Here is a 25439-nt window from a genome sequence, read left to right on the forward strand (position 1 = left end):
CGCTCAGTGGGGCGATTTATGTTAAGCGCCTATTAGACTCATACTAGGCGTCCCCCCTTTTGGGCTGTGCCAAACCTACCTCAATTAATTTTGGGTTAAATATTGTCCAGCTAAAGCAAAGTGAATGAGAGATTTTGCAGGTGCGATAAACTCCGATTGCGTCAGCACCTTTTATTTCTAATTGCCACTTGCCATCAACTTCTGATATCCTTGTAAAATGAAATTCCAACCTGTCTAAGTAAATTACAATTGGTCAAAATTAAAGTTCCATTTGCCAAACATTCAAGTCACAGAAAGGTAGATCCATCGGAGACAATGACAGGGAGTCCCAAGGACTGCTGAAGTGTCATTCTTGCATCTTTAAGTCAATAAAGTTCTCATTTTCCAACCCTTCGAAGATTATTGAAAGACTTTCTGCAGTTTTCTTGACTTGATCACTCAGTGACTCTTTTGGCCATATCTGATTAACTGTTTTTCTACTTTTATGATAATCAAATTGACAATCGATTATAAGATATATAAGAACTGATTGGGGGACCTTTAGAAAATAATAAAGACAGTGCAAACTGAACAATTGAGTCAGTGAGTCAACTGAATAATTGAATCAACTGTATTAAAATCTATGTTTCAATCTTCAGTGTGTCTGACCACAAGATTCATTTAGATGGCAATCGAATTGACCTTACTTGCGGTTGAAACTGTCAAGGATAGAATTGGTTATGTATCTAACCGTTTGAGCCACTGTTTGGTTGGTTAATTAAGGTAACACAGCTTGATTGTGGCAGCCACAAAAATCAAATACAATTAACATTGATAAACCAATAAAGGTTCAACTGGTTGATATTCTCCATCTATGTATGTAAGTAATTGCACTGAGGTCAGAGCTGGCTGCCGTTGCCACTGCCAGTAAATGAGTGCACTTGACTGTGGATGGAGATGTAAAATTATATATTCAAATGCAGTCGGCAGTCGGTAGTCTTTCCCTCTCGCTCTCTCTGTCTCTGTCTATCTAAATCAGCCAGCTAAATCATAAAAGTAAACACTCGAAATGTATTCAAGACGACCTTGTGGACTGTGTGTGTGAGTTGTTCGAGTATTTGAAGCATTTTGTCTTGAGACGATCCAAGTCATGATATATATATATATATATCTGTATAGCAATGCATTCATTCCCACGCCTTGATGCCACATTTGCAGCCAATAAATTTGAAAAGCAAATAACATTTTATTTTTGTATTTGGCAATTTGTTTTTTCCCCCCATTTTTAGTTGTGTAGTTGTTAGATTTTTCTTTTTACATTTTGTTGCTAATTGTCGGAGAGACGGGTTAATGGAATTTCCAGTAGTCATGAGGCGGAAATGATTTAGAATCAATGCGAATAACAATTTATTATGCTTAAAGAATTCCCCAACGCCCCGCCCGGCCCGGCTCGACCCTCCGAAACCAAAAATCATTTGGCGTTTGTTTTTTAATGAGCATTTAAAGAATGCTTTTTGCTTGTCTTGTCTTAAAATATTTTTGGGTTTTTTTGGAAAGTAACCGAAGCATTGTCTATGGCAACAATGAATTTGCTTTGTATGACCCACAAGACACAAGTTTAATTTCAATTTTCGAGTTGCGTGTTAACTGAAATGAACTCCATCCAGTCAAAGCTTTGGCATTGTTTACTGATGAAACTCAGTGAGTGGGCCAAGCCCAGGACCAATATAATTGTTTGTACCTACAAACATATTTAGATATTTGTTGTCGTGCTTTTTCTGTTTTCTTCTTCTCTGTCCCTGTCTCTTCTGTCTCTGGCACTCTGAATACGAGTGGTATGTTGTGGTAAGTGACAACACACTCTCGAAACCTGATGTCATCTTGGTTAATTTAATCATTTCGTTTGTGTTTTTTTTTTGCCCCCTGTTCACTTCTCGGCTGACAAGCAAATGACAAACGATTCACGTCATTCAGGCAATTGCAGTGAGGTACTGCTCATTGAGTTTTCAATAATTGCAATCGTGTGGCATAAGGCTTAACAAATAATTAATTATCATTTAGCAAGTTTATTAATAAAACAAAAAAACAAAAAATATAAACTCAAATTTGCATTCTCTATGCAATGGGCGTTGTATGATTCAGTTAAACGAATGATGAAGTTTTTGCATTTATTTTTTATGCTTAGAGCTTGGAGAGTTTCATCATCATACGCCCTGTTGGCTGTTAGAATATAGAATTAAGATTAGGCCTATGATAGCTCTTGAATATAGAACCAATGTCAAAGTTAAAAGAACTCTATGTATTAGCCTGTGTATGTACCTTTAAGTTGGGAAAGTTGAGAAACCCAATGACTTTAGTAAGGCCTAAAACAATTGTTTCTAAATTTCATACTTTCCATTCGCATTCACCATTAAATCATAGATGAATGTACGATTTGGTTAAATGTGCAAGAAATTCAATTAGCATTACGAGACTGTGACTATTTTTAAATACAAAAGCAAGCAGCAACTATGTATAGACAGACATACACGGAACCAAGACCAAGTAATGGATGTCTTATGGTTGACCACAAATTCCATCTATTAAATTATACAACCGACTACAACACGACTGGGACATGGAACTGGGGACTTGGGACTGCGACTTTTACTACCTGAAGCAAAAAACATTTGGTATAGGAAAGAAAGAAATACAAAAAAAAAACACATTACGACAACCACACACCACTTGGAAAGTCTTAATGAAATTGAATTCAAGTAGTAGCAGTAGAGACAAATGGTTGGTCCACTCATAAATTAGTTTTAATTTGTTTTTGAAATACAATACAATCTGTTAACCTATTCATACATAATGTAATGATCCATCGTGTGTGTGTGTGTGTGTGTGTGTGTGTGTGTGTGTATCAACAACTTGATCAATCTTTCTCATTTTGATCGTTTTACAGAATATACTCGATCGTTTCAATCCGGGTGCAAGGCAACTAATCGCAGCGGGCAAAAGTTACCTCAAGGCATTGCATGGTAAGCATATGAGCATATTTTTTAGTAAGCATCTATCATTTAAATAATTGACCACACAAACACATACAAAGACACACACCTGCATCTTGGGTGTGTGTGTCTGTGTGTGTGTGTACTCTATACAGTTAACTAATTTGCAATGCATTTTCGTGCCATTTTCATTCCACAACAGGTGCTGCAACCGCCTCGCGTCTATTCAATGAAGCATTGGCAAAGATTGCAATGAACGCCCAGCAAAGCGGAACGGGCGATATTGGTAAGACCCACACGGAGTAGGGAGAAGGTGGTGCTGGGAATAAATGTAGCACTAAATCCATATGCATGGTTTTAACTCTTGCCACTTTCATTCATTCAACAGGTTCAGCTTTGATGAGCGTTGTGAATGTTAACAAAGAGATACAGGAGCAACAGATGAATATTGTAAGTACATTGAAAAATATTTGTCGATGCTAGAATATGGATCTTAGTTGATCTAATAGCTGATAGTATTATGATTATATCTGGCTTGTTTCGTTCGATTTCTCGTTGATTAGCTGAAGGCCTTCTATGTTGATCTATTGGTGCCATTGGAGACAAATCTTGAGAAGGACACAAAAGTCGTGCAGCATGAGCAAAAGAAATTTCTGCAGCAGCACAAAGTGCGCATGGAGAGCTACCAGAAGGCCGTCTCCACAATGAAAAAGCAGCGCAAGAAAAAGGCCACACCCGAGAATACCGAGAAGGAGCTTAGGGTGAGTGACCCGTAAAGCAGATGCCGATGATTTTCATTTAATATTATTCATTTCATTGTAGAGTCTGCAACTGCTGGAGGATCAGAAAAAGAAACTGGATGTGTTTTGCGATCAAAGCTATAAGAATGTGAGTATAGTTTGAGATTACCCTTTTGGTTTGGTTTTGATTCGGTTTTCTTTTGCAGGCCATGACACAGGAGCGTCGTCGGTATGGCTTTGTCTTGGAGCGTCAGTGTTCGATAGCCAAACATTGGATGGCCTATCATACCACCGGAAAAACAGTAATTGATAATAATTTTGAAAATTGGCAAGAAATTGCTGCTTCTCGTGAGATCATTCCGCCGGCCGCATACGAGAGCGGCTATGGCAACAATAACAATAGCAGCAGCAGCAACAACAACAACAACAACAATAATAATAACAGCAGACGATTGGTGAGTCATCATCATCATTATCATCATCATGATCATCAGTTGATTGAGCGCTAACAACTCTGTTAACCATTTTGCTTGCCTCTCAATTCTATGTTCCCAGGAGCGTATTAAAGATGTGGACGATGATCATCAGGGTCAAAACCATGGCGCCCAGTTAAAGAAATCACGCAGCATCGATGCCCCCTACGGCGATATGCGTACATTGCATGAGCGTGAGAATTTGGGCGGAATATTGGGTGGCAGCAGTGGAGGATCGGCCCATTATGCCCAGAATTCATTGCCACGCGCCAAATCCGATTTTAATTTGGCATTGGTTGGCACAGGTCCAATGACGGGTAATATATATACATACATATACATATATAGACATGGATATATTCTAATGACTCTGTTCTTGGCACACACACAGGCAATAAACACAAAATTATTGAGGAGCAACTGACACAGCTTAGCGATGATCGTGATCGTGATCATGAGCGTGGCGATCAACGTCCCTTGGTTAAGGCATTGTATGCCTATATGCCCTCCGGTGAGAATCAATTATCCTTCGAAGAAGGCGATCGCATTGCTTTGGTTGGCGGAAAGGCCAAGGGCTGGCAATTCGGTGAGAATTTGAGGACTCAACACTTTGGCTGGTTCCCAGTTGCCTATACCAATGCGGAAAGCGGCGGTGAGCTTGTGCCACTAGGTAGTTTGGCCATGTCTGGAGCTGGACGCCGTTATGAGAATATGCACATGAGTTATGAGCGCAATGGCGCCTCATCCAGTGGCCTAAGAAGCTATCATGATCAGCAGCAGCAGCAACAGCATCAATACATGTCCGAGGAAAGTGAGACGGCAACCTATCGTCGTCGTCGTAATCACAGCACAGAGGAGTCGTCTTCGCCTACACGTATGTTTGGCGATACCATTAAACAGCAGAAGAAATATCGTGGCGTCAGTTCCGGTGGTGGCAATCCACGTCCTGGTCCACCACCCACATTGCCGGCTCCAGTGCCAAATGGTGGCCAACAGCAGCAGCAGCAACAAAGTCAAACGTCACGCATGTTAAATAGCTCGCAGAGTTTTTGTGCCACCAATGGAGTGCCAGCTGCTGTTGAGCGGCGTAAGCAGAAGCTACTAAATGGTGTCCAGGTGGGTAACGCAGCATCATCTTCATTCATTCGCTCTCTAATCGTCCTCCTCTCCTTAGTCTTCGATGAGCCATCCATCGGGCAAATCTGGAGTTGCAGCAAAGACTTCACTTCATAGCAGCAATGACAGCGGTTTCGCCAATGAGCCACCACCACAGCCGGAGGTTGATTACTCAGATGAGGAGCCGGCCACCCAACGTGTACCAATTCGGTAGGAATTTTCATTTCTCTCCTCTTCTCTTCTCTTTTTTTTAGTTGTCACTAAAATGTATCTATGTTTAGCATTCAGCTTTTGGCTTGCATTTGAAAATTTAATTTAATTTAATTTCTTTTTGTTTTTTCTTTGCTTTCTTTTATTTATTTTTTTTTATACCCTTTAATTTCATGTATTGCTATGTAATTTTGTATGTTATCCACCGCCCACCCTGCATTATCGCCGCATTTGTTTTTGTGTGCTAACCCAAACTACCCACTACGAACTATCCACACCATTTCCACACCAAATAATCATTGCGATCAAAAAAAAAAATGAACAAATAAATAAAAAAAGACGACGCGCCGATACCAATTCGCATACCCATACAGTGCCCAGGGATGTGGCATCTTGGACATTGAATAGGAATTTCCGCAATAGCGTGGACAGCCAAATCGATGACAAGAGTTTGCACCGCTTGAGCCGGCAGAGTGGCGCTGGCATCGGTGGTGCAGGTAAGATGCGCTATGATCTGATTGCCTCCGATGATGAGATACTCCAGGCATCGAGTGCTGGCCTCAAGCGTACGAAATCGTTTTGGAAATTCGGTGGTGGACGCAGCGGTGAGGATATATTGGCTGGCATGTCATTGTGGCAGCATCGTGATCTTGTTGCGGCACCCAATTTGGATGAGTTACGCGACAGGGAACTGGAGCTGGAGAGACGCTCAAATGAGGAACGAAATGGTACATTGACCAAATCGCATAATTCCAATTCATCGCAAGAGAAACGAGAACGTAGCATTGTTCGCAAGGATAGTTTGACTAGCACCGAGCCATATGGTGATGATGATGAGAATATCTATGGCATAAGTCAGGCACCACAGCAACAGCAGCAACAGCAACAGCAGCAGCAACAACAACAACAACAATCGCAACAGAGAAGCAGCTATACGCCCAAATCCCGCATGAAGATCATGAAGACCATTGAGATTGATATTGAGGAGCCCAGAGAGGAACAGAGGGAACAGCAGTCGAAATCGCATACCCTAAGTCGATCAAAACCACAGTTTCCACCACATTCAACAGATGAGGGCGAAAGCGATGAACAAGGCACACTCAAACTAAGCGATGTTAATAACTTTTTCGATGACAATCTAATATCAAAGACCAATGGCGGCAGCGGCGGTGGTGGCGGTGGCCATGGTGGCCTTGGACATGGACATGGTTTGGTTATGAAGACAGTTAAACGACAGGATATACTCAAGCAATACTATACCAGTGAGGATGATGAATCCGATGCGGAATTAAAGTCAACTAGCTCCGATCCCTACGATTGCATTGTGATCAATGATCATCTGGTGCGCAAGGATGACAAATTGCGGGCACGTCATCATCACCAGCAGCAGCAGCAGCAGCAACATCAACAAATGGAATTTCATACATTTCGCTCATCCACATCGACCACAGCGACGAATACGCTAAAGAAATCTTTATCCAAGGAACAGGATAGCAGCACACTGACACGCAATTCCAATGTCAATTCAGGTGCTCCAACAGCCACAATATTGCCACGTACCCGCCTTCTTAAGTCATCGTCGTCGTCCAGCAATAACAACAACATCAACAACAACAGCCATCACAAAAGTACCACATTGGAGCGTAACTCCAAATTGCATACGGGCAACAAAAGCTACGGCCCCTGGTATGATTTCTGGGATCAGGAACAACAACAACATGGCATGCCAGGACAAAAGTCATCGAGTGCCAAATTGAAATGATGTAAAAATTCAAGATCGAGTGAGTTTAGTTTCGGTGTTTTCTTACCAGAGAAGAAAACGCGCAGAGAGAGAGAGAAAGGGAGAGGGAGAGGGGGAGCTAATGCATGTCTAATAAGCAACTGGGGAGGAAAATATTTTCTATAATTTCTGCATGTTCGAAATTTTTTTTTTTTTCCAAATAATCACTAAACTTGACAAAATGTGAGAGAGCAAAATGTTTCATTCTTGTTGTGCACATGAGTTTTTTTTTTTTTTTTTTTTTGGATTTTATTTTGCAACTTAGATTTATGCCACAGAGAATATATGAGTGTATGTATGTAATTATCCTGTTTTCATTTTTGTTTTCTTTTTTTTTTTTTTTTTTAGCAGGCGACGTGGCGTATATCGCAATTTTTCAATAGATTACATGTAAAAAGTAAAAAAAAATACAAGCTAATGTCCCTAAACTCCGCTCCCCATGTTCCAACGAATCCACACTTAATTATTTGTATCTGTAAGTACTTAAATAGCTATTTATAAGTGCTGCCAGCGCCGAAATTGTGTATCCGAAAGGGGGAAGAACCATTAATCCATTCCATTGCACACAATTTCGTCCATTCGCTTAACAATCTTTGCAGAGCCTCCCAGTTCGCCACTGTGAAATTGCGTCACACCAAGACAAACGATCGCTCCGCTCCAATGATCTATCGAAGCGTTAACAAGTAGCAACGACAGCGTAAGGTGGAGTTTCAATTATGACCAAACTTCAGCCACACAAAAGATTAAAAAATACAATTGACATACTACACTTGATTACAAATGCAAAACATTCAGAAATTGTATCAATTAGAAGCTCTATATACATACATATATACATAGATATATCGATCTACTTTAAACGAATATTTTATTAAACGTGTCTACAGTAATATTTTATATATATACGATATATACATACCAACAAATATATATATTACATACATTATATGCAATATAATGCCTTAACTAGTTCCAGTTTTGCACTGGGTTTGGATTTTTAATTTTTTTTTAAATCATTTTTTTTTTTTTTTATTGTAATAGTCATTAAGCTGTATTGTTTGTTAAAGAATTATATATGTTTTTAGGTACTTGTATGTTAAAGGTCACATCGAAATGTATATGCAATTATTATGCTGAATAAAATGGAAAATTGATATAAAAATAAAATGAAATATGTGAAAGCTATTGAATTTAATAGAGAATTAAATTTTTTGTCAATGTTAATCCCAATTTTTTTAAAAATCGGGTTAAATTAGTTAAGTTTTTAAATTGGTTATAACTCCAATATATTAATACAAATAACTTTTTTCCACACTTTAGTTTTAGCTATCACGAATATTAAAGCATGATCCAATTAGAAATTTCTCAATGGTCTGGGTTTTCAAAAAGTGGGAATCCTTGAATTATGAAATATGTACATGTACCTAAAAAGTATGCAACATAAAAGTTCAAATTCTCCAAGCGGCCTAAATCAGCCCTAACTTATATATGTATATGTGATGTCCGTAAAGTTAGCGACGATGTTAAGTTTGAGTTAACGATACATCGATCACCGTGCCCTTTCATATCGTTATTCACCAACTGCCATCTTCATTATTTTTCAATTTTCTTTTGCGAATTTCTCAAAAACTGCTCAGTAGATTTTGATTAAACATCGCCCATATGTAGATTATTTTATGCCCAATCGAATGAGATACCGTGCATTGCTTGATGCTAGCTGGGAGAGATAACGACGAAAATTGGGCCTTTAGAACTTGGCAGTGCTAAGTTTACTGGTTCATTGGTTCCGGCAACAGGTTCCAAGCAAGAGCTTTAAGAATGTTGAGCGGTAGTAAACAAACAAAAGTATTTTTTAAATAATATAAATAAGTACAAAATGCACAACTAAGCCACGAGGCAAAACACAATAAAGAAGATCTGAGCTAAATCTGCAATCATGCACGGATCCTGGAAAATTGTCCTTCCCATTGGATTCGTGCTGTACTCCCTGCCGCTGTTTCTACGTGTCAACAGCACCTCGGACTATATCATTGATGAGGAGTTCCACATACCACAGGGCTTGGCTTTTTGTCGCAAGCAATTCGATGTGGTAAGTACCGCCGAGTCACCGAATGCATGGAGCCGGCATAATAAATGGATCGTTTCTCCCACAGTGGGATTCGAAAATAACCACTTTTCCCGGGCTCTATCTAATTGCACTGGTATTAAGTCCGTTGAACTACTGTACGGTAACTGGACTGCGTCTACTCAGCCTAACTGGTGCCGGTATCAATATACTTTTGCTATATAAAATTCGACGTCGCTCTCTGGCCGGCATCGGTGGCAACTCGTATGCAGCTCATGAGGCCATAACTTTGGCAGTCCTGCCGCCGTTATATTTCTTTAATCATCTCTACTACACGGACACACTGTCCCTGACCATGGTACTGCTGTTCTACAACTATTGGCAACAGGAGGCTCATTTGCCGGCTGCTGTGTGGGGCGCTGCCAGTGTATTGATGCGCCAAACGAATATTGTTTGGGTATGCATGGGTTGTGGGATCACAGTGCTGGAAACATTTGTTCAGGAGGCTGCGAAAACACGTCGTAGACATCGATTTAGATTGCTGGGATCAGAGGTTCTTAAAGTCCTGCTATAGACTAATTTGGCATAATATAATTTTTGCAAACTTTTTTCCATTTGACAGCTTTGGACGCAAATTCTCGCCAGCCCGCAACTGTTGTGCAATTGTATTCTACGCATTTTGGGTAAATGCTGCTTTTATGCCTCCATCATATTGCCATTTGTCGGCTTCATTTTCATCAATGGTTCCATTGTGGTTGGCGATAAAAGTGCCCATGAGGCCACCATAAATTTGCCGCAGATTTTCTATTTTGCCATCTTCGCTGCCGGCTTTGGAATCACCAACACGGTTCGTCAATTGGTAACGGCCCTTAAGCTGCTGCGTCGACATATACTACTCTCTGGCCTGGCATTGGTGGCCATTGTGTTGGTGATACATTTTAATACAGTGGTCCATCCGTATCTGCTGGCCGATAATCGTCATTATACCTTCTATGTTTGGAGTCGTTTGTATGGACGAATCTGGTGGTTCCGTTATGCCATGGCATTGCCCTATCTCATTGCCTTGACCATGTTGGGCTGTGGATTGCGTCATATGCCGGATAGCTTTCTGCTGATGTTTCCCCTAAGCTTGGTACTTGTTCTGTGCTTCCAGCGATTACTAGAGGTGCGATATTTCCTTGTGCCATACATAATCTTTAGACTGAATACGCGACCCACACGCAAGGGACATGCAGAGTGGCTGGAATTGGGTGTGCATCTAATGCTGAATGTGGCCACCTTTTATATATATTTCACCAAAGAATTCTATTGGGAAAACTATCGTACACCGCAGAGAATCATTTGGTAAATCATCAGAATCACGATGTCAATTATTGAATTGCTTTTATTCTTTATTCGTTGCATTGCTACTTGAGAGAAATTGCTCTACGTTTATGTCTACATATTTCTATATATATAGTAGATATATGTATGTTGAAATCGTTCTCAGTCAAAAGGTAGTTAATTAAATAACTTATAATACAGTCTGATAAAAAAAAAATATATATATTCCTTTACGAATTTTGTCGCATTGTTGTCTTGCAATCTCCATGTTTTCCGTATTCCAAAAAGTGAAAGATGTATCATTTTATGAAAATTCTATATATATATATATTTATATTTAAGTAAACATTTGAAATATTGGCTTTTTTTTTTTTTGTTGTGGTCTGTGAAACATGTAATTTTGACTGAGAGTGACGGATGATGTTGTATGTAAAAGTAGAAAAACTTACTTAGCTAGTGTAAAAGAGACTTGAATAGATAATACTGCCGATAAATATCAGTTGAATATATATGTATGTATAGATATATACATAAATATATATTTACTTATGGGTTGTAGATATACTTTGAGCATGCAAAGAAAATCTAAAATTCTGATTTATAAATCCTACATAGATCAAATGGTTAAACTAGGCAAGAAAATGCTAATACTAATACAAAAAATGAGCACACACTTTGAGCGTTTCGAGCTGAGGTTAACCTACACACAGCTCCTCCTTTTCCTCCTTCTCCTCCTACTCCTTTGTCTCTATGATGAAAGCCAGCGATTGTGTCTTGCGGATTTGAAAGCCTAATCGAAGGCCACCTTGCGGGTAAATGAGGTAAGAGAGGATATCTCACTGGGATTCGAATCTGAGGGCAAATGGCTAAATTCAATTTCCTCGCTGGCCGCCGAAGCGACAATGTTCTCATTTGATTGCGTAGTCTCATCACTGTGATGCATAGATGGCCATTGTTTATGGCTGGGGGCATATAAAATGAGCAATGCAAATATATAGATATTCCACATGCCATACACGCCAGTGAGGAAGGCCGAGGTCAATTGTATCTCAATATGTTCGTTCCATTTCCAATGCCCCTCGGCCATTTGACCCATTATAAAGCCGGCAACAGTTAGAGCAGCGCACAAAAGGGTGGCAAGCATAAGAAATTTGAACCGATAGATAAGTCCTGGAGAAGATTACAAAAAGTAAAGCCACGGTAGATAAAAAAGACAAGTAAAGCTACTTCTTCTGTGTTCTTACCTTCATAATGCAAACGACGAGCCTGTGACATGGATGGCAGTGAAGTGCGCTTGTCGCCAATGTTCTTAAACACCTTCCATATCATGAAGCAGAGAAACAGAAAGTAAATGGCCGCCGAAACACCAGCAAGAAAAATGAAACCCATTGCCACTTTGGCTCCCAGGGGTGTTGTCCAGATGGAGTAAAACGGGTTGCGCAGTTGCACACCACGCTCGCTAATGTCAAAGATGAAAAGCGATACACATCCCACAACTACGGCCGACAGATGCTTCCAGTAGCGTGATCGTATGGTTGACTTGTTGCCCGAATCTTGGATGAGCATGTGTTCGCCGGCGAATATCAGCCAAAAGGAGAGCAGCATAGCATAGAATATACCTTGTCGGATATCGCTCAGTAGTAGCATATAGGGCATCTCTAGACCCAATGTTAAATACTCCAATGGCAAATTTAGAAAAGTTAAAGCACCACCAAGATAGATGAGCATGTACTCCAGAAGGGCAGGAGATCTTTGCAACAGATGAACACGTCGCCAAAACCATACCATAATGCCAACCACAAAGGGAAACAGCACCGACTTGAGGAATAGCCACACTTTGGTGAATCCTCCATTCTGATGTATGGCTGTTAGGGTAAGATCGTGCATGTGACCGAATTGCAAATTCATTTGCTTCGGCGAGTCCAGTGGGAATCGAAGATTCAACAAGTAGAAGCTATGATGCAGGGCACCGAGTTCAAAGAGCGGTATCATATCGCATGTGTAGAGTGTCTCCGTGGGCCCAACATGAGAAGTGTCGCAGTCTAGATAACGATGCTCTAGGCTGTGAGCGTAAAGTTTCCAATCGTTGTCTGCATCGTCCTTGTTGCGGTATGCCAGGCGCATGTCGATCGTTAACTGTAGTTCTTTGGCCGGCTCATGCAACTCTGGTGAAGAGTCGTAGCCAAATTCCACTTGCAGGACTCCAATGAGATTCTGTTGCCAGCGGGTATAGTCGAGAATCTTATTTTCTCGTGGCAGCGGCAATTGAAAGACATGTACAATTTGGTTGGCCAACTTCAGAGAGTCCGCATCCACCTCCTCACTCGTCACCTGCTTGCAGGCACCATCGCCGCGCGAGTATAGAAAGAAGTTGGTATCGTTTTGACGTGCATGATTCTCCCGACACAATGAACCCAAGATGGTTAAATGACCCGCCGGCACTGGGGCAAAAATGCCACCCAGAAGGAAGCAAAGCACTTGACATAGCAGCAAAATGCTCACCAATATGGACAACTTTCGTCCGCTTAGGTTCTCCAGAATTGTGCCCGACATGGCGACTTCAATGTAGAGACCAGTACTCTAGACTAGATTGATAAGCAACGCCCTCTGCTTGTTGTAAATGCCGTATAAAAAGGTAAAATAATGTAAACAATCTGCTAGACGGCTGCTAAAAAAAACTTCAAACGCACCGCAAAAGCAACAACAAAGCGGCGTTCGTATACAGAATTAGGGATGGTTAAAATTATCGATATACACTGATTGACGTAATGAAATCACTTAATGGCATCTAACGCATCACACTGTGGCTCCATCTAACTCAACGTTGTTTTAATCCGTTCTAACGTGAAATGTAGAAAAATTCATAAAATGCAATTTAGTTTTTCTTATTCATTACTTAATATTACAATAAGCTGCTGACACGATTTTCAAATGGTCCAAAAGCGCTTTAAGTAGGTGTAATGAGAATGTGACAAAACAAACTTATTATAAATTATGTACATTTGTGTAAAATTAAATGTAGAATTGAACCTAAAATATTCTTGGTAAAAATAATGTGCCCAGACTGCCATCATAACCATATGCTAACAGGAAAACAAATAATAATGATAACAGGTGTCCGCTCGGTCCGGCGTCCAAAAACCGTTCCTCGACCAAAGACCAAGGTTGATAATGCAAGCACTTGTAAGTACCCTCCATATGTTGCCCTTAAATCCTTATCTAACAAAAACTGAAAATCCTGTTTTGCAGCAACTGCGATTACTCTTCAATCGGCAATATTTGTGTAGGAGTTTATCTCGTCGCCGGTTCCAGAGCCAACGATATGTTGTCCATCAAAGCTCTAAGCAGGACAGCAGTTCCTGGCGTTCATTGCCCATTGCACGATTCAGTTTATTGGCATTGGGTAGCGGAGCCATTGCCTACGATGGTCTGGTAAATGAGTTCACCTACTGTGGAGCTGCTGTGCGCTTTGTGCGTTCCTTGAAGACAGCTAGCCTGATAGCAGTCGATTATATGCTCCTTAACGATAGTGATGTGCAATATGAGAACAAACTGAAGGCGTTGCATCAAAAGAGTGCCGATCGTCTGCTAGAGACATGTCTGCTGAATGGTGGACTCTATATTAAAGTTGGTCAAGGATTCGCCGCCATTAATCACATATTGCCAGTGGAGTACACAAGGACATTGTCCAAATTGCAGGACAGCTGCCTGCCCACACCATCGTCCGATGTTCAAAAAGTGTTTCAAAAAGATTTTGGTCTGATGCCCGAAGAGATCTATGTAGATTTTGATTATAAGCCTGTGGCTGCTGCCAGTTTGGCTCAAGTATTCAAGGCCAAGCTGCCCAATGGTGAGCAGGTGGCAGTGAAAGTCCAATATAATGATCTGCAAAAGCGTTTCATTAGCGATCTGGGTACCATCATATTTTTACAGGACATTGTTGAGTTTTTCTTCAAGGACTACAATTTTGGTTGGATTCTCAACGATTTGCGCAAGAATCTTGTCCAAGAGTTGAATTTTGTCCAAGAGGGTAAAAATGCAGAACGTTGCGCCAACGATTTAAAGAAATTTGATTTTGTACGTGTGCCCCAAGTCCATTGGTCCCATACGAAAACGGTGAGTCCAAAACTAAGTAGAATCTTCAGAAATCATATATATTTTTGTACAATTACCCTAACCAGCGAGTTCTCACCCTGGAATGGATGGATGGCTGTAAGATAAATGATATAAAATCTATAAAGGCGCAGAATCTCAGTTTGCTTGACATTGATGTAAAACTGTTTCAAACGTTTTCCGAACAAATCTTTTATAGCGGATTCGTGCATGCCGATCCCCATCCCGGCAATAGTGAGTTATCTTTGATACATGACACTTGTCAATATATATATATATATCTTAATTTTGTATTTGTTTCTCATCATTAAGTTTTTGTGCGTCCAAATGACAAAGGACGAGCGGATATAATATTGCTAGATCATGGCCTATATGAGGAACTACCAGCCCAAGTACGTGGGCCGCTGTGCGAATTCTGGGAAGCCACTGTTTTACGCAATGAAGCCAAAATGAAGGCGGCAGCTGAAAAGATTGGCATTGCTGATTATATGCGCTTTGCCGAAGTTCTCTTTCAGCAGCCCATACGCATTCGAGGCGGACGTATACGCAGTAAATTGAATCAGGAAGACATTGAATACATGCAAATGGTGGCTAAAAAGAATTTTGAATTGATTATGGGTACCCTTAAAGAAATGCCACGCAGCATGCTCTTTGTGGTGAGTGATAATAGAGCAATTGAAATGCATTTGCAAATTATACAACATTAATACTCTCCAGGTTCGTAATCTGAACACGGTGCGTGCCATTAGCCATCAGCATGGCGATGTTGTGGATCGTCCTCGTATCATGGCTCGCTATGCCCAACGTTGCCTTTACAATAATCAATCGCCCATTCAATATGTTCGCTGGCTATGTCATCGCATTCATTTTGAATATTGCATGTGGTTGACAGCCTTTAAGATGCAGCTAATCAATTGGTATTTCAATGTGCTCTACCTGCTGGGCCGTGCTCCAGCTTCGGCACAAACAATAATGCAAGATTTACTTAATCCCGATCATTTTGATCAATAATCATTGTCGGACAATATGTTACACCTGTCTCTCTGTCTTTGTCGTATTTATACAGTTTTATTGGTTTTAAAGTAGCAAAATTTTAGTTTACCGATGTGTTTATGTGTGTTATGTTAAAAGAACTGAACTGCAAGCAATAAAACCATAAGATTTGAGGCATTTTTCAAATTATGATAATATTGAATCTGTAGCATTTTTCTTTTATCCTAACACATATTTACACTCACAATTTGTTGAATAATAGAAAAAATAAGAGGCATTCATTGTGTCTGTGTATATTTTGTTATTCATTCCAAAATAATAAACCTTGAAGGCCTTATTTATTTAATATTTAATACTATTTACATATATTAAAGATGAAATTTGTATATGAATATTTTGCAATTTAAATGAATGAACTTGCCTGTCATTTTTTGTTGCATTGTAATTAAATTGCAGATGACACATGATCCAAGGTTAACCACTTCTATTTAGAGCTCTCAAAAAACACAACAAATCAATCAGGATAACAACTGTCAAAAAAAAAAAAAAAAAATATGGAGGTGGATACGGAGTGGTGGCTAGAATCGCTAGCCATTGTTTCTGTTGCTGTTGCTGTTGACATCATTCCGAAATATTACGAAAATAGGCACAAATGGGCGTCAACTACATATTTCCGGTTGGATTTACATGTATACGTGTATGTGTGTGTGTGAGCTTCCACCAAAACATGCCAAAAACAAAAAAAAAAAAAAAGTAACGAAATCACAAGAAAATCATGTGCATTATATTACATATCATATACATATGCATATCCTTGTATGTGGAATATACTATTACCCTCCCCCTACCTCCCCCGCCTCATATTTCAACCCACACATTTTTTTTTTTTTTTTTGTATTCTGTAACGTAACACTTTCACTTTTTCGAGTTTCGTGTGCCTCACACAGAACTAAATTCAATTCAATTTCATTTAAAGTTACTTTCCCTGACTGACTGACTGACAGACAGACAAGCCAACCAGCAACCAGCCCAGCAGCAGGAAGCAAGCAAACGACCCTCCAAGTCTAAACCACCTCCACACCTACACCCCCCGTACCCCGTATTTAGTACAATGGGTTCTAAATTGCAAATTTCTTATCCATATAAAGCCAAGTTAGTTATTTGCTTACTTTGATTGTTTTATGCCCATTGTCATTTTGGCATTGCACGACTAAAATATGAAATTAAAAATCCATGCTGAAGTGTGAAATGCCTCAAACTGGCTGCCTGACTGACTGAATGACTAACTGACTGGCAGGTTAGCCGGAGCCAGGACCAAATTCTGTGCATTGTGAGAAAGTCATTTGTCGACGAATCGCTGAGCGGTGCAAAAGTAAAAAGTTCTACGAGCGGAAATAGAAATTAGCAGGAGCAATGAATAAGGAGTTTATCACGCAGGGTGGCACACCCATAACCGCTGAATTGGCCACGGTAATTGGCTGTACCGGTCATGCCCGTCACCACAACAATAACAATCTTTTTCTCTACGCCATGCCACATCTCATTAACTGTGATCCCCAACGCTTCTCAACGCTTTCTAGGAACTACGCAATCTTGTCTTTGGCACATCAGCCATACCCATGAGAGCTGAATGGCTACAGACATCCTTTATCTTTGGTGCACCCAAAGAGGAATTGGCCTATGGACTGCGTTCACCGCGCAATGCCACACGTGGTCTGCTCTCTGTTGTCCAGGGATTTGTACTCAAGTATTTGCTTTTCGCACGAAAGACAAATCGGGCTGCCTCCATGACCGAGTATGTGATCCGTTCCCTTACCATTCTGTTCCGTCTGCGAATCGAAAATCTGTAATCTATAATCTGTGTGTGTGTGTGTGTCTACTTATTCCCTATAGCCCTCTGTTGGCCACTGCCGAGATGCAACGAGAGGCTCTTTTCTGTGCTTTGGTTGAGATAATGCGCACAATTTCGGACAAAGGAAAGGTTACCATGGTATTACCCTCAGAGGATGAGGTGTTTGTGGATCATAGTGCCAGCTATTTTCATGACTCGGTCACCGAGAAGGTTAGTAATGAAAATTATGCAATTTCTATTGATTTATTGGCCACCTTCACAAATAAATAGATATATATACATATATATTTTGGCTCTGAAATGATTTTATTTTAAAAATTTTAAGTTCTTTATTAACATTAAACGAATTTGTACAATAAAATTCAATAATTAGTTTTCGGAATTTCATTTTTGTATATTATTTTCATCAAAAAAATTGATCAAATTTAAGGCAAACATTATATACTCGATATAGTTTCTTAATTTTTTTATAAAATCATAAAAATCCTGATTCGAAATTTCTGAAGAAGTTTTTTCTCAAATTTGTTTATTAAATATAAAATTTCAAAATGTTTTTCCTACGTTTTTTGATATTTCAAAGGATTGTTGATTGATTTGAAACACAATATCTAGATTTTTAGGCTCAGTAGTTAGTTTGTACTTGACTTTCAGTACGAGTATTTAAAGGAATTGCAGGATAATTTCAATGACTATCTAGTTGGGGGTATTAAGAGAGGTATTTGCATAGTGGAAGACATTAATTTAGGAAGGATATCTATTGGTGTTTGGTTTTCTGTCCAATCCATTTTGCTATATAATTTGTCCTCCCCTCTACTTGCAGCTATATGTCTTTACCTTATCGCCCAATGATGAACTGGAGCATTTTATAAAACGAAATTTTAAATACGTAAGAAACATCAAATTTGAATTTCACACAAAATTTGTTGTTGTTGTTTCAAAGATTTCCAACATAAATCACTTAAAAAGTTTTCAGAGGAGGAGACACCGGGGACATTGCTGTTTCTTTATAGCGCCGTTCTTACACGATCGATGGGAAAGTAAGACGATGTCTGACGATTCTTGAGTATAGAGAAGTGTCCCCAAATGAATATTTTAAAATCAGTTTTCAATATTTTACATTGTTTCTGTTTCTTCTTCGATCAAACCTCAAACCTTATTCAGGGTGCGAACTGATTTGGATTCAAAGTCACCTTTGACCATGAGCAATCACGAGGAAGGCTCTCTTATGATTGTGACACTATTGCTGACTGGTCGTGCCACGCCCTATATACACAATGGCGTGATTAATGTGGGCGATGAGAGTAGTTATGTGAGTAATGTCTCCAACTTTCAGTCTGAAGCTGTTGGCCATCTTGGACTCGTTGCAGGCTGTGCCACAATATGGGGTATTAAAGCGTTGCATGATCGGTTTGCTTCTCTGGGATATCGAATCGTCCAGTGTGAGTAGAAAAACACAAATGGAACTTTATAATATTAAATATTTATCAATATTTTATCGTGAACCTATGAGTTTTTTTTTTTTTTGTTTCTTTCCATCTGTTTTGCTTTGCGTTTTTTGTTTGTTTTTTTCTTTCCTTTTTTTTTTTTTTTGCCAAGAACAGGCCGCTGTCAATCAATCCCGTCAGCCGGGGTCACGTCTGAAAACTCCAAATTATCCCATTTGGATAACCAGCTGTACGGGCCACTATGGTGTCATCTTTAATAAAAATCCGGATCTATTGCGAAACTATCATGCTGAATCACGTTTCGATGTGAATTATTATAGCTGTTCGGGTCATCAGATATTGATGACCATCGATAATCGTACATACAATGAGCAAGCATTGGTCATGTTGGAGCGGCAACCAATCACACCGGATAGTACCTCGCTGTCGGGCAAAACGGCCAACAAGGATGAGCTGCCTGTTTCTGCTGCTGCTGGTGGTGGTGGTGGTGGTGGTGTTGGTGCTGCCGGTGTTGGTTCGGCTGGCGCTAGCGGCGGTGTTGGTGGTGGTGCTGGTGGCACTAGCAGTGGCAACGATACTGTCGCCGTCGGCAAGGAGGAGTCAACGCTGAATACGCCATTGCAGCGCTTGATTCATACCAAGTGGGAAGAGGCAACTATAAGCTTTCACGTGCAGCCATCGATGTTGAGTTATCTTTTTAGTACCACACAGTAGAATGGCTAGAATGACAAAAACCCAAACCAAAAAAGCAACAACCAAAAAAAAACTTAATGGAATGGTCCTAATACACACACACACACACAAGATAAAGAAATACAGTTTGAATCCAGGTTCATATAGTATCAATAGTATATATATATACATATGTAGGTAAAGCAAGTCAGGTGGTTGTGTAGGATCGATGCCAAAACCAAAAATAATATATGTCAAGAGATTACATCTTTACTTTTTATATATTCAACTCTAATTGGCATCGCATTCATCTAGTTTCGAAAGGTATTTTTTTTTATGTTACTGAATTCAATATTCGAATTAGTTGAAATTTTTTGATTTCTACAAAAACAAAAAAAATTAAAAAAAACTCAATGAGCATGTAAGCTTGTTATGTTGTCTCTTGATCTATGATATAAATCGACATGCTTGGCGTAATGACCCAATTTAAGGCCTAAACTGAGTAAACAGTAAACGGTAACAAGTAAGTTGGCAAAAACTAAACAAAACAAAACAAAAAACCAACCAATACATATTATGTAGTTAATGGCACCTACTTACTTACCGTAAAGGCTTTTCCTTGCACTAATCTCCTTTCAAAAAGCAGTTACTAGATTTGCTTGAAAAACAAAAACCAAAAAACAAACTTATATATTAATAATGAACTTTTTAGATCTATAGATGCCTTTATTAAGAATTTGATCTATATAGATTTTATTGAAATTTCAATTACCAAGGAGAAAGAAACTAACTTTGGCTAAGCCAAACTTCTTATATATCCTTGCAAAATCCTTTCTTTATGCTTCTAACTATTCTTTATCTATATAATATAAACAATTTCTCATCAAGTTCTTTCTATATACTTATCTACTAAGTTTATTCGATGTAGCTATTTGTTATGGTGGTCCGATTCGACTTGATCTTAATTAATAATGAAATTTCTATAAAAATTTATTCACTGATCAAAATTTCTATATAAAAAAATAAAGAAAATTCAAATAATTTAGAATGCAGTTGAAAGTTTTATGTTAAATCTTTTGCCCAGAATGAAAGCGATTCCGAAAGCGACTAGTCTCATATCGATTTAGCATAAACTTGTATTTCAATAAAATGCTTGCTTTTAGGGTATTAGCCCTCCCTCTTCCTCCCCCCTCACCCAACAACAACTAGCTTAGTAGTTAACAAACAAACAAAAAGCACATAAAGTCAAAAGAATATTAAATCTTCGATTTGTCGATTTCTACTGTTAAAAAATCATTGAAAATGGGTATTTGAAAAAGATAAATATGAATCAACAAGTCGATGAAAGAATGAAACAGACGATGGTAAATACACGTAAAATATTTGAAAAGAAAAAGTAAAAAAAATCTTACAAAAAAAAAAAGAAAAAAAATTGAATGAAGGCAAATTTATGAAAAGGAAATGAAAAAAATGATGCAAGAAATTTTCACAAATCTGCTGAGAAAAGAGAAAAAAAGAAAGAAGAAAACGCCTCTCTCTCTCTCTCTCTCTGTGTGTTTATCTCTCTCTATCTCTCTGTCTGAATTATATATCTTAAAGAGCGACTGAGCAGGAATATCCAACGACAGTTGACTTGATGTTGCCGCCTGGAGCCACTAGACGCATATGAACTAACTAACTCACTAACTAACTAACTAATTGATTGATTAATTAGCTTAACTTACTATATTTATGTATCCAAGTAGAATACACCAACATGCTAAATGCTTGTCATACAAATTGTTAAACTAATAAAAATAATTCAATTGTCCAAGAGTGATTAAAATGTAATACTATTTACTCCTTAAGTCTCTATGACTAAAGTCAATGACATTGGAACGTAAGACTCTTATGAGAGCACACTGCGTATACGTAATAATAAGTTGCCATTGCCTTGCCTGTTTAATGCGTGTACACTTGTCGTATACGTTATCTATGTATCATGGCGTTCCATGGGAGTTTGCCCTTAATAATCAGAACTGCATTTGTTACCAGGACTTACCAGACCAGTTTTCATGTTTGACTTTAAGCCAACTTACTTTGCCTTTTAGTCATTTTCTATTTTCTATAATATGTTGATTATTTTATTAATTTACAAGCAATGCGACACCTTCAAGTTTAAGTACGCCAATTACAAAATGTGTCATATTTATGGATTTTATTTATGTAATTTTAACTAAAAAGAAGGGAAATGAGATTTTATAAGATCTAAGAATATGCACGTCTAACTATAAGTCCGATTTTCGCACTAGTAACATATCTAAATATTTTAAATTCGTATCACTATGAAGTGTGTCATTGAATGGCGTTGCTGGGGCATTTTTTACAGATTGCGTATGCCAGACGAGAATCTAAAAGGGGCCAAACAGAAACATGGCAATAAAAACAACAAAACATCAACGAATTTACTTACATCCGTACACTCCTCGGCCAGATATTCGATATCTGAACTCTCCAACGGCTCGAGGCTCTCAAGGAACAGAGTCTCCTCGAAACTTGCTTTGAATGGCATCTTGGCATGCGGTCGCTCGTGAAGGAATTTAACACTGACAGCAAACCCAGCCATGTCAACAGGATACTTTCGACCACCAATCCAGCCATCGTAGTAGCCATCCAATTTGCCATTCCTTAAAATTGGGCTACTAACTCCAGTGCTGGTCAGTAGACCAACTGGCCACATGCCGACTTTTTGTATATAGCGCATCTATAAAATGAAAGACATACTCGATTAAGTACTCAATTCTTCCAACATCACGAAATTTCTATTGACTCGGACAAAGCTCTATTCTTAACGTTTATTTGCAGGATCCTGGGAATAGCCCTTGATAAAGGGAACATCGTTTTCAATATCCCTAATTATGATAAGCAGTTTAAAAATGAAGGGACATCCAACTATATTCATGCTGATTCTAACATATCATGATCATGAATATATCCGAGTAATGTCATACTTGAAAATATCAATGTTTAGATTAGACAACATTTGGCATTTTTGGTTGATTGAGTGTCTGTCATGAACAATGTTAAGTTTTGCTTTGGTTTTGAGTTGAGTTGACATTTTAGGCCTGTGATTAATCACCTGATACACACAAATTTCACATGACCACGATTCTCACCTCTTCGAATAAACTAATATCATAGGTATTATCATCATCAGCGAAATAGAATACACCTTCAGTGGCATTGGCTCTTAAGTATTCGAGACCACGATTGCGATTGGAAACGCCGCGTGGTAAATAACCTATTTTATATTTTTCGGGCATGGGTGCTGCATACAAAAAACAAAAAGTCAATCAATTGCCTTTCATATTGTATAATCGTATTCGATGACCTACCCAAGAGATACACATAGGGCACACCAATGCGATCCAGAATGTGATTAACCAGGGGATGCCATTCATGGGCATCCTCAATGACCAGCCACAGTAAGTTCTTCACATGCTTCAGAGTTTGGCCAAGACGTGTCAATTCGGCCAGCTGTTCGGGTCTTCGATAAGTGGGCGTAATGATGTACAAAGGCGGTGGCTATCAAGATTGAAAGGGAATATAGCTTACAATTATAACTACTCTCTCATAGAATTCTATTCCATGTATTTCCATGTTTAATCAACGAAAAAAACTTTCCAAACACAGAGTATAATTAATTACCTCAGTGTTATTATTATCGGAAGACGGCAGATAAGTGGGTACACAATGGAGCAGCAAGTATATTAGAACTGTTCCTATAAATATGATGAGATACATTCTGGTAGATTTGCCAAGAACCATTTTGCTGCTTGTGTTCCCAAAGCTATAATATTGTGACTTCATTGCAATCGGTCTATATACATTTGTATACCTAAATATAATGTAATAGATGAATTTCAGTATTCGATGATTCCAATTGTATTTTTAATTTGTGTTAACATTTGATTTGATTCTGAAAAAAACAAAAAACAAATAAATGCAAAACAAATAAAAACACTCAAATAACACCTAGTTATTCTTATTGATCTGTATTATCCGAAAGTTTTGCTATTATATTCACCTATCAACCTTATACACTTCACTTTCCATATTCAACTGAAAGAATACATCATGCATAATAGCTATTTTATATTAGTTCTTTGAACTATAGTTAACATACACTGGTAACTAGCAATTGTCTTGTGCCAAAAAAATATTGACACGAAAATGCTTTTATCATTTCGCAACTGATAACAGAAGAGAAGAAGAAAGATGAAAATTTAAAGCGGAAGTTGTTTGAACTACAAGATGACAAAGCAAAAAAAAAAAAGAACTGCTAATAATTAATGAAATATGAACTTGAAAGCGACAGTCCATATCTCATGATAAGAGAGATTCCTGATCATTTAAGACATACCTACATATACATATATAGTAGTATATCAAGATCTAATATTAATATTGTTAAGACATGGCATAGCTGTAAATGGTTTTTGACAATCTTCTCTTATTAGTCTTACCAAACATATTCATTAATGTCCTGACTAGAAAGTTCTTGGATCACTTTGGATACTTTGGTTCGATCCTTTCGTTGAATCCAATGCTATTCATATCGAAACAAAACTACGATGAGAGTATAAATAGTGAAATTTATCCTGCAAAACGAAAGATGATTGCTGATCCTTTAGTCTGTAATCCATATGGACAAACTGGAGAAGGCCAAACGGTCGTGAATTTGAACCCAAAATACGTTTATTCCCTTCTCCTCCTCTTCAGATTTGACATAACCAGGAGAGTAGCCAGATGAAAGTTCAAGCCGATAGATGATGATGATGATGAAATAGATCTAGTTTTGCTTTTGTCGTGGACCTTTCTTACATTTGTTCCTGCAAAAGGATATCCACTTGATGCCCTTGCCATTTGAAATAATTGTTAACATATTTGGGCTTAAAATTGTTAAGAAAATCGTTGTTTTTGTGTATCATTTTATTAAATGTTTCATTTGCATAAAAAATGATTGAAATACCTGGTTAACCTGAAACTTGCTGACATTCTTCATCTTTCATATGATTTGTTGAATAAGAGAATAGTTTAGTTTAGTTAAATTTTGTATTTGTTTTTCATTTTTGTAGATTAAAGTAGCTGGGAATATTCTGTAAGTTTCTTGAGAATATGAATAGAATGAAGTTTTACCCTTGAGGTTAGATTGTTATTAATTTGCTTATTTGTTTTCAAGATTTAATAAGTACCTAACTAACTTTTTTGCTTCGCTTTTGTTTTTTGTTGTTGTAATATTTAATATGCGAATTTGTTGTTGTTGTATAATTTGTATAAATTGTTTAATACCATTTTTCACATTGTCATGATCATAATTATCTTAAGTTTTACACAATATTTCAAATACTTAAATTTCATGTATTTACTTAATATTTACAATTCAGTGCATTTGTTTTCAAAGAAAATGTTTAAAAAAACATACACACACACACACACACACACACACACACACACTTACTGAGAGATAAAGAAGAAATTGGTGCATTTATATAATAAGAGAGAGGCTTAATTTATAAATTATATTTAAACTTTAGTGTTTATTTTATACCACACACACACACATACATATGTGTGTGTGTTGTGTGTGTGTGTGTGTGTGTAGTAAGAGAGTTTTAAATAAATGTCTGTACCTACATTAATGCATGT

General features: G+C 38.3%; 6 protein-coding genes across 9 annotated transcripts in view; 4 read left to right on the forward strand and 2 right to left on the reverse strand.

Annotated features, from left to right (window-relative positions):
- Positions 1-8029, forward strand: part of IRSp53 (Insulin receptor substrate 53 kDa) — a 33824-nt gene extending 25795 nt beyond the window's left edge. Inside the window, exons 3-13 of one of the 3 annotated variants that reach the window (XR_011032020.1) lie at positions 2924-2999; positions 3172-3255; positions 3358-3419; positions 3533-3730; positions 3792-3857; positions 3916-4164; positions 4265-4499; positions 4574-5298; positions 5357-5508; positions 7637-7763; positions 7888-8029. Coding sequence is in view for 2 of the 3 variants with exons in the window: in XM_068287003.1 (XP_068143104.1) it covers positions 2924-2999; positions 3172-3255; positions 3358-3419; positions 3533-3730; positions 3792-3857; positions 3916-4164; positions 4265-4499; positions 4574-5298; positions 5357-5508; positions 5848-7270 (3270 nt within the window). In the remaining variant the exon portion in view is untranslated. Of the gene's footprint in view, positions 1-2923; positions 3000-3171; positions 3256-3357; positions 3420-3532; positions 3731-3791; positions 3858-3915; positions 4165-4264; positions 4500-4573; positions 5299-5356; positions 5509-5847; positions 7290-7636 lie in introns of all 3 variants that reach the window. The other 2 variants (XM_068287003.1, XM_068287004.1) reach the window with 2 other exon arrangements.
- A 1052-nt stretch (positions 8030-9081) lies between these two features.
- On the forward strand, positions 9082-10913 carry Alg10 (alpha-1,2-glucosyltransferase Alg10). Its single transcript, XM_068286872.1, has 3 exons — positions 9082-9377; positions 9442-9906; positions 9976-10913. Exons 1-3 carry the CDS (start codon positions 9225-9227, stop codon positions 10699-10701), a joined length of 1344 nt encoding a protein of 447 aa, XP_068142973.1. The 5' UTR covers positions 9082-9224; the 3' UTR covers positions 10702-10913.
- wls (Wnt ligand secretion mediator) lies at positions 10720-13387 on the reverse strand. Its single transcript, XM_068286871.1, has 2 exons — positions 11921-13387; positions 10720-11846 (listed from the first exon to the last, which is right to left on the reverse strand). Exons 1-2 carry the CDS (start codon positions 13227-13229, stop codon positions 11467-11469), a joined length of 1689 nt encoding a protein of 562 aa, XP_068142972.1. The 5' UTR covers positions 13230-13387; the 3' UTR covers positions 10720-11466.
- Positions 13388-13547: 160 nt separating this feature from the next.
- Positions 13548-15959, forward strand: Adck5 (aarF domain containing kinase 5). The gene is made up of 5 exons (XM_068286884.1): positions 13548-13859; positions 13926-14792; positions 14858-15023; positions 15102-15445; positions 15507-15959. Exons 1-5 carry the CDS (start codon positions 13848-13850, stop codon positions 15798-15800), a joined length of 1683 nt encoding a protein of 560 aa, XP_068142985.1. The 5' UTR covers positions 13548-13847; the 3' UTR covers positions 15801-15959.
- Positions 15960-17156: 1197 nt separating this feature from the next.
- Positions 17157-20488, forward strand: LOC137574593 (inactive ubiquitin carboxyl-terminal hydrolase MINDY-4B). The gene is made up of 8 exons (XM_068286957.1): positions 17157-17252; positions 17363-17577; positions 17676-17844; positions 18455-18520; positions 18601-18671; positions 18796-18943; positions 19002-19073; positions 19236-20488. The coding sequence occupies exons 1-8, from the start codon at positions 17196-17198 to the stop codon at positions 19791-19793; spliced, it is 1356 nt and encodes a 451-aa protein (XP_068143058.1). The 5' UTR covers positions 17157-17195; the 3' UTR covers positions 19794-20488.
- Positions 20489-21933: 1445 nt separating this feature from the next.
- On the reverse strand, positions 21934-23847 carry LOC137574603 (galactosylgalactosylxylosylprotein 3-beta-glucuronosyltransferase P-like). 2 transcript variants are annotated; one of them, XM_068286973.1, is made up of 6 exons: positions 23818-23847; positions 23439-23709; positions 23126-23315; positions 22907-23058; positions 22204-22494; positions 21934-22141 (listed from the first exon to the last, which is right to left on the reverse strand). In XM_068286973.1, the coding sequence occupies exons 2-6, from the start codon at positions 23598-23600 to the stop codon at positions 22019-22021; spliced, it is 918 nt and encodes a 305-aa protein (XP_068143074.1). In that variant the 5' UTR covers positions 23601-23709; positions 23818-23847; the 3' UTR covers positions 21934-22018. The 2 variants fall into 2 exon arrangements, with proteins under 2 accessions (XP_068143074.1, XP_068143075.1); XM_068286974.1 differs by having other exon boundaries at positions 23439-23628; positions 23818-23840.
- Between the last annotated feature and the right edge of the window lie 1592 nt (positions 23848-25439).

This window comes from Drosophila tropicalis, unplaced genomic scaffold (assembly GCF_018151085.1).
Source record: "Drosophila tropicalis isolate 14030-0801.00 unplaced genomic scaffold, ASM1815108v1 contig_463, whole genome shotgun sequence".
Lineage (NCBI taxonomy): Eukaryota > Metazoa > Arthropoda > Insecta > Diptera > Drosophilidae > Drosophila > Drosophila tropicalis.

Bases quoted from the DNA above. Each gene is read 5' to 3' on its own strand.
- LOC137574593 (XM_068286957.1), top strand. From the start codon at position 17,196: ATGAATAAGGAGTTTATCACGCAGGGTGGCACACCCATAACCGCTGAA. The intron at 18,521-18,600 runs GTAAGAAACATC...TCACTTAAAAAG, and splicing joins TAAAACGAAATTTTAAATAC to TTTTCAGAGGAGGAGACACC. The intron at 19,074-19,235 runs GTGAGTAGAAAA...TGCCAAGAACAG, and splicing joins GGGATATCGAATCGTCCAGT to GCCGCTGTCAATCAATCCCG.
- LOC137574603 (XM_068286973.1), bottom strand. From the start codon at position 23,600: ATGAAGTCACAATATTATAGCTTTGGGAACACAAGCAGCAAAATGGTT. The intron at 23,059-23,125 runs GTAGGTCATCGA...TTTTGTATGCAG, and splicing joins GCCCTATGTGTATCTCTTGG to CACCCATGCCCGAAAAATAT. The intron at 22,142-22,203 runs GTAAGTAAATTC...GGCCCCTTTTAG, and splicing joins TGGCCGAGGAGTGTACGGAT to ATTCTCGTCTGGCATACGCA.
- Alg10 (XM_068286872.1), top strand. From the start codon at position 9,225: ATGCACGGATCCTGGAAAATTGTCCTTCCCATTGGATTCGTGCTGTAC. The intron at 9,378-9,441 runs GTAAGTACCGCC...TTTCTCCCACAG, and splicing joins GTCGCAAGCAATTCGATGTG to TGGGATTCGAAAATAACCAC. The intron at 9,907-9,975 runs GTTCTTAAAGTC...TCCATTTGACAG, and splicing joins TTAGATTGCTGGGATCAGAG to CTTTGGACGCAAATTCTCGC.
- Adck5 (XM_068286884.1), top strand. The intron at 14,793-14,857 runs GTGAGTCCAAAA...TACCCTAACCAG, and splicing joins ATTGGTCCCATACGAAAACG to CGAGTTCTCACCCTGGAATG. The intron at 15,446-15,506 runs GTGAGTGATAAT...AATACTCTCCAG, and splicing joins CACGCAGCATGCTCTTTGTG to GTTCGTAATCTGAACACGGT.
- wls (XM_068286871.1), bottom strand. From the start codon at position 13,229: ATGTCGGGCACAATTCTGGAGAACCTAAGCGGACGAAAGTTGTCCATA. The intron at 11,847-11,920 runs GTAAGAACACAG...AATCTTCTCCAG, and splicing joins TCGTCGTTTGCATTATGAAG to GACTTATCTATCGGTTCAAA.